Genomic DNA, 14,046 nt, shown 5'->3' on the forward strand with positions numbered 1-14,046 from the left:
TTAATTATGACGTTTTATTGCTTTAAAAGAAACTTTTAAAGTTATAAATTTCTCTTCAAGAATATGTCAACAATGTCTCACAAATTCCAATTTATCATATTATTATCATTATCATCTCATTTGTAACATTTTAAAATCTCCCTGATCTTTAAATTGATCTAATTGATGCTTCTGAACTGTGGTGTTGAAGACTCTTGAGAGTCCCTTGGACTGCAAGGAGATCCAACCGGTCCATTCTAAAGGAGATCAGTCCTGGGTGTTCTTTGGAAGGACTGATGCTAAAGCTGAAACTCCAATACTTTGGCCAACTCATGCGAAGAGTTGACTCATTGGAAAAGACTCTGATGCTGGGAGGGATTGGGGGCAGGAGGAGAAGGGGACGACAGAGCATGAGATGGCTGGATGGCATCACTGACTCGCTGGACATGAGTTTGGGTGAACTCCGGGAGTTGGTGATAGACAGGGAGGCCTGGAATGCTGCAATTCATGGGGTCGCAAAGAGTTGGACACAACTGAGCGACTGAACTGAACTGAACTGAACTGATGGGGTGTACAGAAGTTTGCTGTTTTGATATACAAATATTTGCTGTTTTTCTAGTTACTTGTTCATTCTTGATTCTTACTTTAATTCCACTGTTCTCCAAATTATATTGCATAGATGTCTACCTCTGAAATTTACTGAGATATTTCTGATTCAGCATATACTATCTTGGCGATGTTCCACATACACTGAAAAACTGGTATAATTCTGTTATACACAATTCAGTTAATCATTATTGAAAGATTAAAAATGTTCAATCTTCTGAAACTTTCTGATTTTTGGTTGTTTTATCAATTTTTGAGAAAAGAGATTTACAATCTTCAACTATGATTGTGAACTTACCTAGTTCTTCATTTACTTCTGTCAAATTTTGCAACATATATTTACAAGTTACATAAATAGGACATCCACGGGTATGACTGTCATGTCTTCCTGATGAAATGACTTTTTATCATTATGAAATATAGCACTGATTCTACTGATATCTTTATATCTGCCTGACATGGGCACTGTCACTCTAGTTTTCTTGCATTTGTAGTTTTCATGGTCTACCTTTTTTCCAGTTTACATCTTAAACAAATTTTTGTTTAAGTAAAATAAATAAAAATAAAGCAAGTAACAGAAACTTGTAATTTTATTTTCAAAAGATAAAAAGCAGTCAAATTATTAGGTTGTCACCTAGATTTACATGGGTAATTGCTTGCTTTCAGTGAATTTTCTTACTTTATGACTCTCCACAGTGACTTTTCTCCTTCTTTAATTATCCATTGTCACAGTTCCTATTCTATATGCTTTTCATTTGCTTTGGGTTTTTCTGATAGCAAAATGTCAGTTTACAAAATTGCTGTTGTAACCTTTGAAATCATTTCAACAAAACGTGCTAAAACAAAAAATTATTTTAAAAATTCCCACTGAACAATTTATGGTGAAGTTCAAAACACTCCAAATTTTGTTATGCATTTATATATCATATTTTAAAAACAAAAAATATAAGAAGCCCATGCTTAAAATTATCTTGAAAGTTTCCCATTATTATTTCTAAAAGACAATAAATTAGTTTGAATTACTAGATAATTGAGGAAAAAAAGGGAAAATAGGTAAGAGTTCTTCATTGGCAAACTCAATTGTTCATGTCAACTAAACAAGCTTGTAAATTACACTGATTTTTAAACAAATAATTCACTGATTTTCACTAATTTAATCTTACTGTTAGATTTGTCTGATCATATCAACATTTTTTTTTTTAATTTGTTTCACACTCATCTAACTTTAAAGAAATGTCCTATATGATTCAGGAAATTTGTTAAACACATTCCCAATACTCATTTATTAAATTAAAAAGCCCATGGTGTTGCGTGGAGGGGCATTGCAAACACCCTTGGATAATCATTCTTACTCTGGTTATTTACTTATTTTTGGCTGCGTGGAATGTTGGATCTTAGTTCTCTGACAGGTTTTGATCCCGCAGCACCTGCAGTGCAAGCGCAGCATCTTCACCACTAAACAGCCAGGGAAGGCCCATAAACATGCTTACCAACTGTTTTCTTACTAAAAATTACACATTGCACCTAAAATCCCTTCCAAGTAGTTTTCTAGGCCAGTAACCATACAGTACAAATAAATTTTATAATAAGAGAACAACAAAAACAAAAGAGTAAACAGAAAGTGTGAAAGTGAAAGTGCCAGTCGTTCAGTCGTGTTGGACTCTTTGCGATCCCATGGACTGTAGTTCGCCAGGCTCCTCTGTCAATGGAATTATCCAGACAACAATACTGGAGTCCTTTGCCATGCCCTTCTCCAGGGAATCATCCACAGCAAGGATCCAACCCAGGTCTCCCACACTGCAGGTGGATTCTTTATTGTCTTAGCCAAGAGGGAAGCCCAAACTGAAAGGAAACATCAGAACAAAAACTATTTCTGTAGATAACTGTATTAAAGTTTTTATTTTACTACAAGTAATGGGATTATGTGAAAAAATATAACAAAAAAGGAAGAAAAAAATTATAAGGTTCTTCCTTGTTATAAGAGAGAAACTTTAAAAAAATCATTAATACTAAAAAAAGAAAAATAGAATTTCTTAGGGCCTAAAGCGAGGCTTTTTTTCTTTTATTCCATTTTAAATGAAGGCACGGATGTTCGGGGTTGTAATAGCAAATGATCTCCAAAGGAGGGAGTTAAATAGGTAGTGTGAGACAAATGTCAGATGATGCACATTTGACTTATCTTAGAATTAAAATCTAAGATGTCAACAGAGCAGCATTAAGAAAAATATCAAATAGGAGCAGTTCCTAGTCTAATATACTAAACTCATTAATCACTTTTTATCTTAAAAATAAAATAATTGGGATATTTTCAGTTAAAAATTATCTATATACAAGTTTGAGTAAGCATCATACAAATAGGTCAATAGAAATAAACTATTAAAGTAAACCCATGTCTATTTTGAAGAGATGTCAGGGAAGTGGATATTTTGCAGGTTCTGAGCAATTTTTATTCACGGTACCTTAAGCATCTACTCAGAAAATATAGTTTCCAAAATAAGTTAATCCCCATATTTTGAAGAGGAACTTTAGAATTAGAATTAAAGTAACAATGATAATAATAGAACTTGTTGGAAATCATACAATGAACTTGAGATGTAGGGAAGTGGCCCTACCTTATAAAGAGCTGGGTCATTTGAAGGGTAGGCAACAAAAAGAATGGAGTATTGTTTCTTCAGGGGCAATCATCCTTTTCAGACACCTTGCACTATTAATATAAGCTCACAGATTTGCCATGTTATGCAGATACGTATTTCCCAATGGCCAATAAACAAGCAAGCAAGCAAAAACTAAAAAAAAAAAAAAAAGGTAGTATTAATCTAAAATGATTAGTTGGAATTAAATTCAATGAAATGTAAATTACCCTTTAAAAATTCCTGGCTTAGAGAATATTTCAGTTTTCTTTAAAGACATCTATTATGAATATCTTTTTACTAGAATAGATGTCAATGCTAATCATATAATAATATTGCTTTTCTTGCTGACAATAAAGAGTAAGACTCCCTGATTTCTGAATAGGTTTAATAAACAGATATAATTATTGCTCATTTTACATCAATTTTAAATATCAATTCTCTTCAGTTTTTTCAAATATTATTTTATGAAGAAAAACAGAAGAAAACAATCTCATTATATTCTGAATATTGACTTTATAATGAATATCATTGCATTTTTAAATTATAAAATTAAGTACCCTAAGAAAGGCCCTTGACTCTTCCTATCATTTTTTTTTTACTTCCTTTTCACTTGTATTGATTTTTTAAAATTAAAATCCAGACCAAAGAGAGAGGTAGAAAACTGAATACTTGAATGTTACAGACTTTGAGATTAATATCTTTTAGTATAACAGCAGTTATTAAGTTTGCCTTGTTCAAAGAGGTTCAGAATATATGTCGAGCAAATGGTCAGGGAGCCTGGAGTAGAGCAGAAAAAACATGCTGTCAATATAGAAACTATATAGTCATATATATAGTGGTGTGCTGGTAAATATGTAACAGCAGCTCACTAAAACTGAGGGCTTCCCAGGTGGCACAGAGGTAAAGCCTCTGCCTTCAATGCAGGAGAAGCAGGAGACACAAGTTCGATCCCTGAGCGGGAAAGATCTCTTGGACAAGGAAATGGAAACCCACTACAGTATTCTTGCCTGGAAAATCCCATGGACAGAGGAGTCTACGGGTTCGCAAAGAATTGGAAATGACCAAACAACTGAACACACACACACACACACACACACAAATTAAAAAGCCCTACCTTGTAGTGTATGCCAATTTCTGTAGCATAACACTCCCCTATGGCTGATTTCAAGCTACCAAAGTGACTTAAATAAATCTACAATTGGGAAATATGTACAGCACTATTATATACTATTTCCACATAAAGATTCAATAGATGTAAATACGTAAATAAGCTCACAAGTGTAATTAAACAGAAAATATAGTAAAGTTAGTTGGAAATGTAGAACTTTGAGTACTAATTACCTTTTAAAAATACAATTTTTTTCATTATAAACATATATAATTTAACCTTTTTAATGTCTGTGCTTAACTGCTTAACATGCCACTTCTAAACACAACTGCATAGATTCCAGACACAAAACTACCCTGGTGGTATAAGCTGGTACAGAATGCAGAGATTTCTTCCAGTATTTACTTTAATAGCTAACATAAGCACATGACTGGATGTCCCCCGTAGTCTATAACAATCATTTCCCTTAAGTTCCTTTCTTTCCTTGATTCAATTCTGGCCTCTAGTGGTAGCTGCTAGTGTTATTATTATTGTCATTGTTAGAAAAAGGAGTACAACCTGATCATCATTGTAAGGAGCCATTATACCAGTCATACTAAACAGTTACATTTCTCTCTTCTCACACTATTAATATCTTTTAAAAATAATGAGAAATAAATTAAATAATAATAGGATATAATAAAAAGTCACACTGGGAGTCAGAAATCCCACTGTTGTTCTGAATTCAGACCGACTAGAGGAAAGTTATTAAAATTTTGGTCCTTTCATTTCACATCTTTGAAATAATATTGTGTACACTTTTATAGAAATCCTCTAAAGAAAATAACTTTTAATTACAAAAATAAAACCATAACATACTTGGATCCTAAATAGTGGTCAATTCTTGGATGTAAAGATCAAAGACTTCCCCGAGTATTCTACTAACTAGTTCATTATCTAATTGAGCATAGGCTGCAAGAGGGCAGCTGTATTCAAAGGGCAAAATCAGTCAAACATTAAGATTGATTTTATTAGATTAATAGTTATTTGAAAAAAATGACTAAATAAACTAGTTTTATGGTATCATACAACATCTCTATATCATCAAAGTGAAATCCTGTTGAAAGGTCTCTAAACAGATTTTAATAATATATAAACACAACGATCAGAGAAGGCAATGGCACCCCACTCCAGTACTCTAGCCTGGAAAACCCCATGGATGGAGGAGCCTGGTGGGCTGCAGTCCATGGGGTCACAAAGAGTCGGACACAACTGAGCGACTTCACTTTCGCTTTTCACTTTCATGCATTGGAGAAGGAAATGGCAACCCACGCCAGCAGTCTTGCCTGGAGAATCCCAGGGATGGGGGAGCCTGGTGGGCTGCCGTCTACAGGGTCGTACAGAGTCGGACACGACTGAAGCGACTTAGCAGCAGCAAACATAATGATAACTGATGCCAATTTTTCTTTATCTAACCTTCCCAAGACTAGGTATCAGTTTATTCTCTTTTCAGTTTCTCTGCAAAATCTTAGAATCTTTAAGTTGAAGAGTACCTTATAAAACAGAACTACAAACACTTCATTTGACATATGAGAAAGGCTAAGTTCCAAGAGAATTGCTGACCCCTGCCCTGCGTTATGCAGTTAATTATTGATAGAAGAGAGACTAACCAGGTTTACAGACTTCACTATTTACCAGCAGTAAAAACATTAATCTTACAGCAGACCATTACCTCTTGAAGAACTCTCTTCATCTTTAATAATAATGTCTTGACGGCCGTGCAGTCTTGTAACATCAGTCTGAATGGCAGAGAATCTATGCCTCCATTTTCTTCCACACTTGGCAGGGGCCAATCTGAAGATGGACTGCTAGGCACTCCCCTGATATGGGAACATCTGGCTTCCTGATCAATGTCTTTTGCTAATTTCAGGGAAAGGTTCCTAACAGGAAAAAAAAAAAAAAAAAAAGAACAAAAATTACTATGTAGCATATTCAGAGCAGAATTTACCAAGCTGCTGATCAATGTTAGGAGTGAGCTGGAAAAAAATTCCTTGTGACTCTCATTATTTCCTCATATTAGTCTGAAAATTCTGAAGCCTTTTGTCCAAATTATTAAATGGTTCAATTTTATATGTAGCAGTAGTAAGATTCGATGAGAATCATTGTTTCAGAATGTGCTTTTTTTTCTCCAACTGAAATTCAATTTACACACAATAACCATATGTTTACACTTATTTAACCCTTTCAAAATTTTGAAAGCCAAAAGAAATCACTGAAAGAGAAATTTCATGTAGGGATTTTCTGAAAATAATGTTTAAAAATTATCTGGAAAGAAAAGATTAAGAAAGCAAAAATTGGGATAAAATACCTTTGGTAATTATTGTTTTAAATTACTAAATCAATCAATTGTGTATTAAGCCATTTTGTGGATTAAGAAAGACTAGTATGCATAAGATTTTATGTGAAAATAGTGAAGTAAATATAAGGTGTATAACTCCCTATGTAATGAGCATGCTTATCAAATAATCATTAAATATTTAGTACAGTAATATGTGGAAAACTATTATTTTGTACTACTAGCTGCTGCTGCTGCTAAATCACTTCAGTCGTGTCCGACTCTGTACGACCCCATAGACAGCAGCCTACGAGGCTCCCTCATCCCTGGGATTCTCCAGGCAAGAACACTGGAATGGGTTGCCATTTCCTTCTGCAACGCATGAAAGTGAAAAGTGAAAGTGAAGTCGCTCAGTCATGTCCGACTCTTAGCGACCCCATGGACTGCAGCCTACGAGGCTCCTCCGTCCATGGGATTTTCCAGGCAAGAGTACTGGAGTGGGTTGTCATTGCCTTCTCCTAATCAACAATTATTTTAAAATTATGCATTTCAAAAATACTTTCACACACTTTAATTAAAGGTGTGTATAAAGAAAAGATATTAAGATTAACAGTTTTTCACATGTGTTTAAGAGGCAGATATAAAAATATATGAAAGGAGGAGTTTATGAAAATGGTCATTTTTAATGAGTTTGTCTAAATTTATTTCCATTCATTAGAACCAAGGAACCTACACAATAATGATAATTAAACTCATAGCTCAGGAAATTTATGAAACATTAGTTTAGGACTTTTGCTCAGTTTCAATAGCTTTTATGTATATTATTCTCTGAAGTAAACGACAAGGTCACTTGGCAACCTAAATTGAAAAAACAGAGTTGCCTTGGAGCTTGCCACTAAGATCAGGTAAAGGTGCAAACAAAACAGAATTTCCTTGGTTAATTTATGCAAATGTGATTATTCAATTTATAAAACATTGGATAATCAGTAAAGAAAACACATTTTTGGATCACACAATTGTTTATTTGTCTTTATAGGTATATTCATTAATCACAATTGTCATTTCAAATGGTAAGATATTAATTACTATCCCATCTTTATGTTTATAATGAAATAATAAGTAGTCATAGCTAACATTTTTTAAGGATTGACAGTAGTCCAAGTACTGTGCAAACCACTGCATGTGTGTTAATTTATTCAAATGCTGAACAAGACCAAGAGTTAAACATAGTATGTTCATTTTTCATGTGAGAAACAGGCCCAGAGAATTTCTCAAATTTAAATACCTGAGAACTATTCTCAGGCTATTTAACACCTGAGAAACTTCCCTGGCCATTCAGTGGTTAAGACTCCCAGCTTCCAATACAGGGGGCATGAGTTTGACCCCTGATCTGGGAAAACTAAGAACCCACAGTACTGCAGATTGCACCAAAAAAAAAAGTTGACCTGAGGTGAATCAACCTAAGTACATAAGCAGGATAAGACTGTTTTCCTACTAGCCATATAATGTATATATAGGACTTTTCTTACTAGCCACCAGGGAAGCCCTAATATATGTGTGTGTCAATCAGTTAAGTCAGTTCAGTCGCTCAGTTGTGTCCCACTCTTTGCGACCCCATGATTCACAGCACGCCAGGCCTCACTGTCTATCACCAACTCCCGGAGTTCACTCAAACTCATGTGCATCAAGTTGGTGATGCCATCCAGCCATCTCATCTTCTGTCGTCCCCTTCTCCTCCTGCCCCTAAACCCTCCCAGCATCAGGGTCTTTTCCAATGAGTCAACTCTTCACATGAGGTGGCCAAAGTATTGGAGTTTCAGTCTCAGCATCATTCCTTCCAAAGAACACCCAGGACTGATCTCCTTTAGGATGGACTGGTTGGATCCCCTCGCAGTCCAAGGGACTCGCGAGAGTCTTCTCCAACACCACAGTTCAAAAGCATCAACTCTTCAGCGCTCAGCTTTCTTCACAGTCCAATTCTCACATCCATACATAACTATTGGAAAAACAATAGCCTTGACTAGACGGACCTTTGTTGAAAAGTAATATCTCTTCTTTTTAATATGCTATCTAGGTTGGTCATAACATTCCTTCAAAGGGGTAAGCATGTTTTAATTTCATGAATGCAATCACCATCTGCAGTGATTTTGGAGCCCCCAAAAATAAAGTCTCACACTGTTTCCACTGTTTGCCCATCCATTTCCCATGAAGTGATGGGACCAGATGCCATGATCTTCGTTTGCTGAATGTTGAGCTTTAAGCCAACTTTTTCACTCTCCTCTTTCACTTTCATCGAGAGGCTTTTTAGTTCCTGTTCACTTTCTGCCATAAGGGTGGTGTCATCTGCATATCTGAGGTTATTGATATTTCTCCCGGCATCAATCTTGATTCCAGCTTGTGCTTCATTCAGCCTGGCATTTCGTGTGATGTACTCTGCATATAAGTTAAATAGGCAGGGTGACAATATACAACCTTGACGTACTCCTTTTCCCATTTGGAACCAGTATGTTGTTCCATGTCCAGTTCTAACTGTTGCTTCCTGACCTGCATATAGGTTTCTCAAGAGGCAGGTCAGATGGTCTGGTATTCGCATCTCTTTCAGAATTTTCCACAGTTTATTGTGATCCACATAGTCAAAGGCTTTGGCATAGTCAATAAAGCAGAAACAGATGTTTTTCTGGAACTTTCTTGCTTTTTCCATGATCCAGCGGATGTTGGCAATTTGATCTCTGGTTCCTCTGCCTTTTCTAAAACCAGCTTGAACATCTGGAAGTTCACAGTTCATGTATTGCTGAAGCCTGGCTTGGAGAATTTTGAGCATTACTTTACTAGCATGTGAGATGAGTGCAATTGTGCAGGAATTTGTGCATTCTTTGGCGTTGCCTTTCTTTGGGATTGGAATGAAAACTGGTCTTTTCCAGTCCTGTGGCCACTGATGAGTTTTCCAAATTTGCTGGCATATTGAGTGCAACACTTTCACAACATCATCTTCCAGGATTTGAAATAGCTTAACTGGAATTCCATCACCCTCACTAGCTTTGTTCGTCATGATGCTTTCTAAGGCCCACTTGACTTCACATACCAGGATGTCTGGCTCTAGGTGAGTGATTATCTGGGTCGTGAAGCTCTTTTTTTGTACAGTTCTTCCGTGTATTCTTGTCACCTCTTCTTAATATCTTTTGCTTCTGTTAGGCCCATACCATTTGTGTCCTTTATCAAGCCCATCTTTGCATGAAATGTTCCCTTGGTATCTCTAATTTTCTTGAAGAGATCTCTACTCTTTCCCATTCTGTTGTTTCCCTTTATTTCTTTTCATTGATCACTGCGGAAGGCTTTCTTATCTCTCCTTACTATTCTTGGGAACTCTGCATTCAGATGCTAATATCTTTCCTTCTCTCCTTTGCTTTTCACTTCTCTTCTTTTCATAGCTATTTGTAAGGCCTCCCCAGACAGCCATTTTGCTCTTTTGCACTTCTTTTCCATGGAGATGGTCTTGATCCCTGTTTCCTGTACAATGTCAAGAACCTTGGTCCATAGTTCATCAGGCACTCTATCTATCAGATCTAGTCCCTTAAATCTATTTCTCACTTCCACTGTATAATCATAAGGGATTTGATTTAGGTCATACCTGAACTAGGGGTTTTCCCTACTTTCTTCAATTTACTCTGAATTTGGCAATAAGGAGTTCATGATCTGAGCCACAGTCAGTTCCTGGTCTTGTTTTTGCTGACTGTATAGAGCTTCTCCATGTTTAGCTGCAAAGAATATAATCAATCTGATTTTGGTGTTAACCACCTGGTGATATCCATGTGTATACACACACACACATATATATATATAATACTTAATGTACCTCAGGTAGCGCTGTAAGGACTTCATATATGCTAAACCATTTAGTACTCATACAACTCTTTGAGGTATTATAATCCTTACCTCACAGTTGAGGGATTTGAGTCTCAAAGAGACTCATATTAAGGTACATGGCTGATGGCAACACAGCAAACAAGGGGCAGAGCTGAGATGTGGATGCAAGCAATGCACTTGAGCTCTAAGTCCTTACCAGATTCCTCATCTCATGTGAAAAACAAACAAGTGAACAAAAAGAAAAAAAAAATACCTGTAACTACAAAGAATCACTTACATTTTCACTTTTAAAATAAATTAAGTGATATGACTGATTCACTTAATTACATACAACTTGGAGTAAAACATACAATCATTCTTAACTTTTTAAAAATTTTATTTTAGTGTCTTAGAACAATAAGAGTAAAATAAAATATAAAAATGAGAAGTCACAGTGTGTATAATAATACTATTTTAGTTATCACAGAATTTTCAAAGATTTATCAGGTTTTAAGTTGTGAACTCATCTGGTGTCTGACTCATATTAGGCTGACTCAGTAAATAACTGTATTATTGAATTTGAATAAATGAATGCAATAATAAAGTTAATAAAACATAATTCTTTGTAATCATTTATGCATATAACTCTCATTTGTACACAGAAAATTTTCTGGAAGGTGAATTGTTATGTATTGCAGGACCACCACCCACGGTGCCAAATTCCCCACCACTCTTAAAATACAATAATTAAAATAACAGTTTTATAATTCCTTTTAATTAGATTGCTGTTTCTTTGAACCTCTGTGTTCAATCATGCTGTAAACATCAATAAAGACTGAAACCACCCATTCAGAGACTAAAGCTTCTGAAACCAAAATTTTCAGAAACCACACCTGTGTAAAGTTCTATGTGTTCAATTTCAGGAAATTACTGAGGATCTGAGGATTACAGTTTAATGTTTATATATCTACGGATCACTGCTATTTCAGATAGTTAAGAATGGGCTATATGCAGAAGTGTACTTAGAAGATAAAAGTAGCCATTTGTTTTCTACTTGAAACTTTGGTTCTTTCTTGAATTTCAACAAGAGGGAGACCAATGGCATCGTTTCACAATTACAGAAAACATCCACATTGTGTCTAGCAGAGCAAGGGTGATTGATGATTTGAGATTAAGAGGATTCTGTCACTGACCTCAAGAGGTTCACCATGATTATTAACTGCTTAGTAATTGACACCAAAAAAATAACAACTAATATTCCTCCCCATATGAAAAGCACATCAATTTATTTTGAAATGCTTTGTTTCAACATGAATAATAGTGAGCTGTAATACCACAGTAATCAAAAGCATCCTTCACTAGGTTGAAGCAGTTGGTGAAATAGACTGATAAGCAGGGCTGCTACTCAGCTGCACAGGCCAACAGAGCCATCCACAGTCATTGGATTTCTGATTGATTGGTGCCTGGGGTTTACAATAATTAAATATTTTAAAAACCAAGGTTTTTAACAACAGACTATGATTGTGCCAAAAATACCCACGTGTTTCTGGAAATATTCACCTCAAAAGAATCCACCCCTGTAACTGATAAGAAAAGGAGAAAGGACTCTAATATGAAGTCATAGTTTCCTCTAGCACAGACAATCCATGATAAGACCAGCAGGGTAGAGTAAGGTTCAGGGGCTCTCCTATTCCTGCATTAGTAAGGCTCATGAGATAATGCAATTCATGCACTTTGGCATATGTAGCTCTCTGTCTGCCAATACTCTGAATTATTATTGTTTCAGAAAACTGAAGAAATGTGTTTTATATAAAAAAGATGGTCCCTAACTTCACACACACACAGACACAAGGGTAAGACACTGAGGCCTGATACAGTGATTCATTAACCACCCTAAGTACTGCAAACAGAAAACAAACACAATGTAATCTCCACTGAGCACATCCATACACACGTCACCCTGTCTACATCAAATTGATGAATCTTTGGTAGATTTGCTCAGTAATATTTTTATTTGCCTTGTTGCTTCTAAAGGACAACCAAGTCTTTATGACTGAAAATTAAGCAACATTTAGATAAGGTCAAATTGAGATGTATGGGCTTTTTTCAGTCTGTAAGTTTTAAATGATAAAGCTTTGCCCTGAAATGTGCCAAGCTCTATCCTGCCTCAGAAACTTTGCATATGTATGATAAAGTGTTGCTTACCAACCTTCACATCTTGCCTTAAAATACATCACTTCTTCAGGGAAATCTTTGTATTTGGTACCCACACCCCTCTACTTCAAAGACACATAGGTTCCTCTTTTCTATGCTATGCCTTCCTTTGTTGCACTTATCACAGATATAGTTAATAAAATTAATTTGAGGAGACCTCTGGGAACACATTGGACTAAACTGTCCTATACTCTGCCTCCTGTTCTGAATACAGAGAAATACTGGATAAAGTATAACCCCATTTATTTTTAAACATATAGTGCAGGAGGGAAAGAGAAAAATGTCCAAGTGCCAAAGAGCAAAATTATACAAATTGACACTGTGATGGTTTCAGGGTGTTGAACTTGGATGCAATCTGTAAAAGCAGAAGTTGCAGTTTTAATGCCTATGAAGACACAGGAGAGCATTTGCCAATGACGTAGAATATTCACAGTGCTGGGAGACATGAGAGTTCCAAACTTAAAAAAAAAAAACACTCAAAAAATCAATCTGGTCTACTTATAAATTAACTGTCTGCTAGAACACTCTTCTTTCTCTAAAGGAAGAAAACAAAATGCATACTCTCAAAACTATACCATTCACAATGCATGGCAAATATTCAAATGAATAGACACACAAAGAAGCAGAAAAAGTCTGTTGATCCTCTGAGATGACCCATATATTGGGCTTAACAGGTGGCACAGTGGTGTATCTGCTTTCCAATGCAGGAGATTCAAGAGACATAGGTTCGATCCCTGGGTCAGGAAGATCCCTTGGAGTAGGAAATGGAAACCCGCTCCAGTATTCTTGCTTGGAAAATTCCATGGACAGAGGAGCACGGTAGGTTACTGTCAATGGGATCGCAGAGTCAGATGCGACTGAATATACACACATGACCCACATATTGGAGTTAGCAAACAAGGATTTTAAGAAGCTATGATAAATATGTTCAAAGTCTTAAAAGAAAGAGAGGACATAATGCTTAGTCTTATCAGAGAAATGAAAAGTTATCATAACAGACATTGTTGGCTGTCTGCCTCATATTCATTCATACTTCCTTCCTGCCTCTTTAAAACAAAAGAAAACATAAAAACAAAAAAAACTCCCTGTAGGCTAAGTCACTTCAGTCGTGTCTGACTTTTTGTGACCCCATGCACTATAGCCTGCTAGGCACTTCTGTCCGTGGGATTCTCCAGGCAAGAATACTGGAGCGGGTTTCCATTTCTTTCTCCAGGGGATCTTCCTGACCCAGGGATCAAAACTGAGTCTCCCGCACTGCAAGTGGGTTCTTTACCATCTGAGCCACCAGGGAAGCCCCCTGCTGCTGCTAAGTCACTTCAGTCGTGTCCGACTCTGTGCAACCCCATAGA

General features: G+C 36.1%; 1 protein-coding gene across 3 annotated transcripts in view; it reads right to left on the bottom strand.

The window, feature by feature from the left end:
* The window catches only part of CCSER1 (coiled-coil serine rich protein 1), a 1,491,155-nt gene that overhangs the window by 956,617 nt on the left and 520,492 nt on the right, over positions 1-14,046 (bottom strand). For all 3 annotated transcript variants that reach the window (XM_070790884.1, XM_070790886.1, XM_019962454.2), the window contains exon 6: positions 6,038-6,245. In XM_070790884.1, the coding sequence (XP_070646985.1) occupies positions 6,038-6,245 (208 nt within the window). The remainder of the gene's footprint in view (positions 1-6,037; positions 6,246-14,046) is intronic.

The sequence above is a fragment of the Bos indicus genome, chromosome 6, assembly GCF_029378745.1.
Source record: "Bos indicus isolate NIAB-ARS_2022 breed Sahiwal x Tharparkar chromosome 6, NIAB-ARS_B.indTharparkar_mat_pri_1.0, whole genome shotgun sequence".
NCBI lineage: Eukaryota > Metazoa > Chordata > Mammalia > Artiodactyla > Bovidae > Bos > Bos indicus.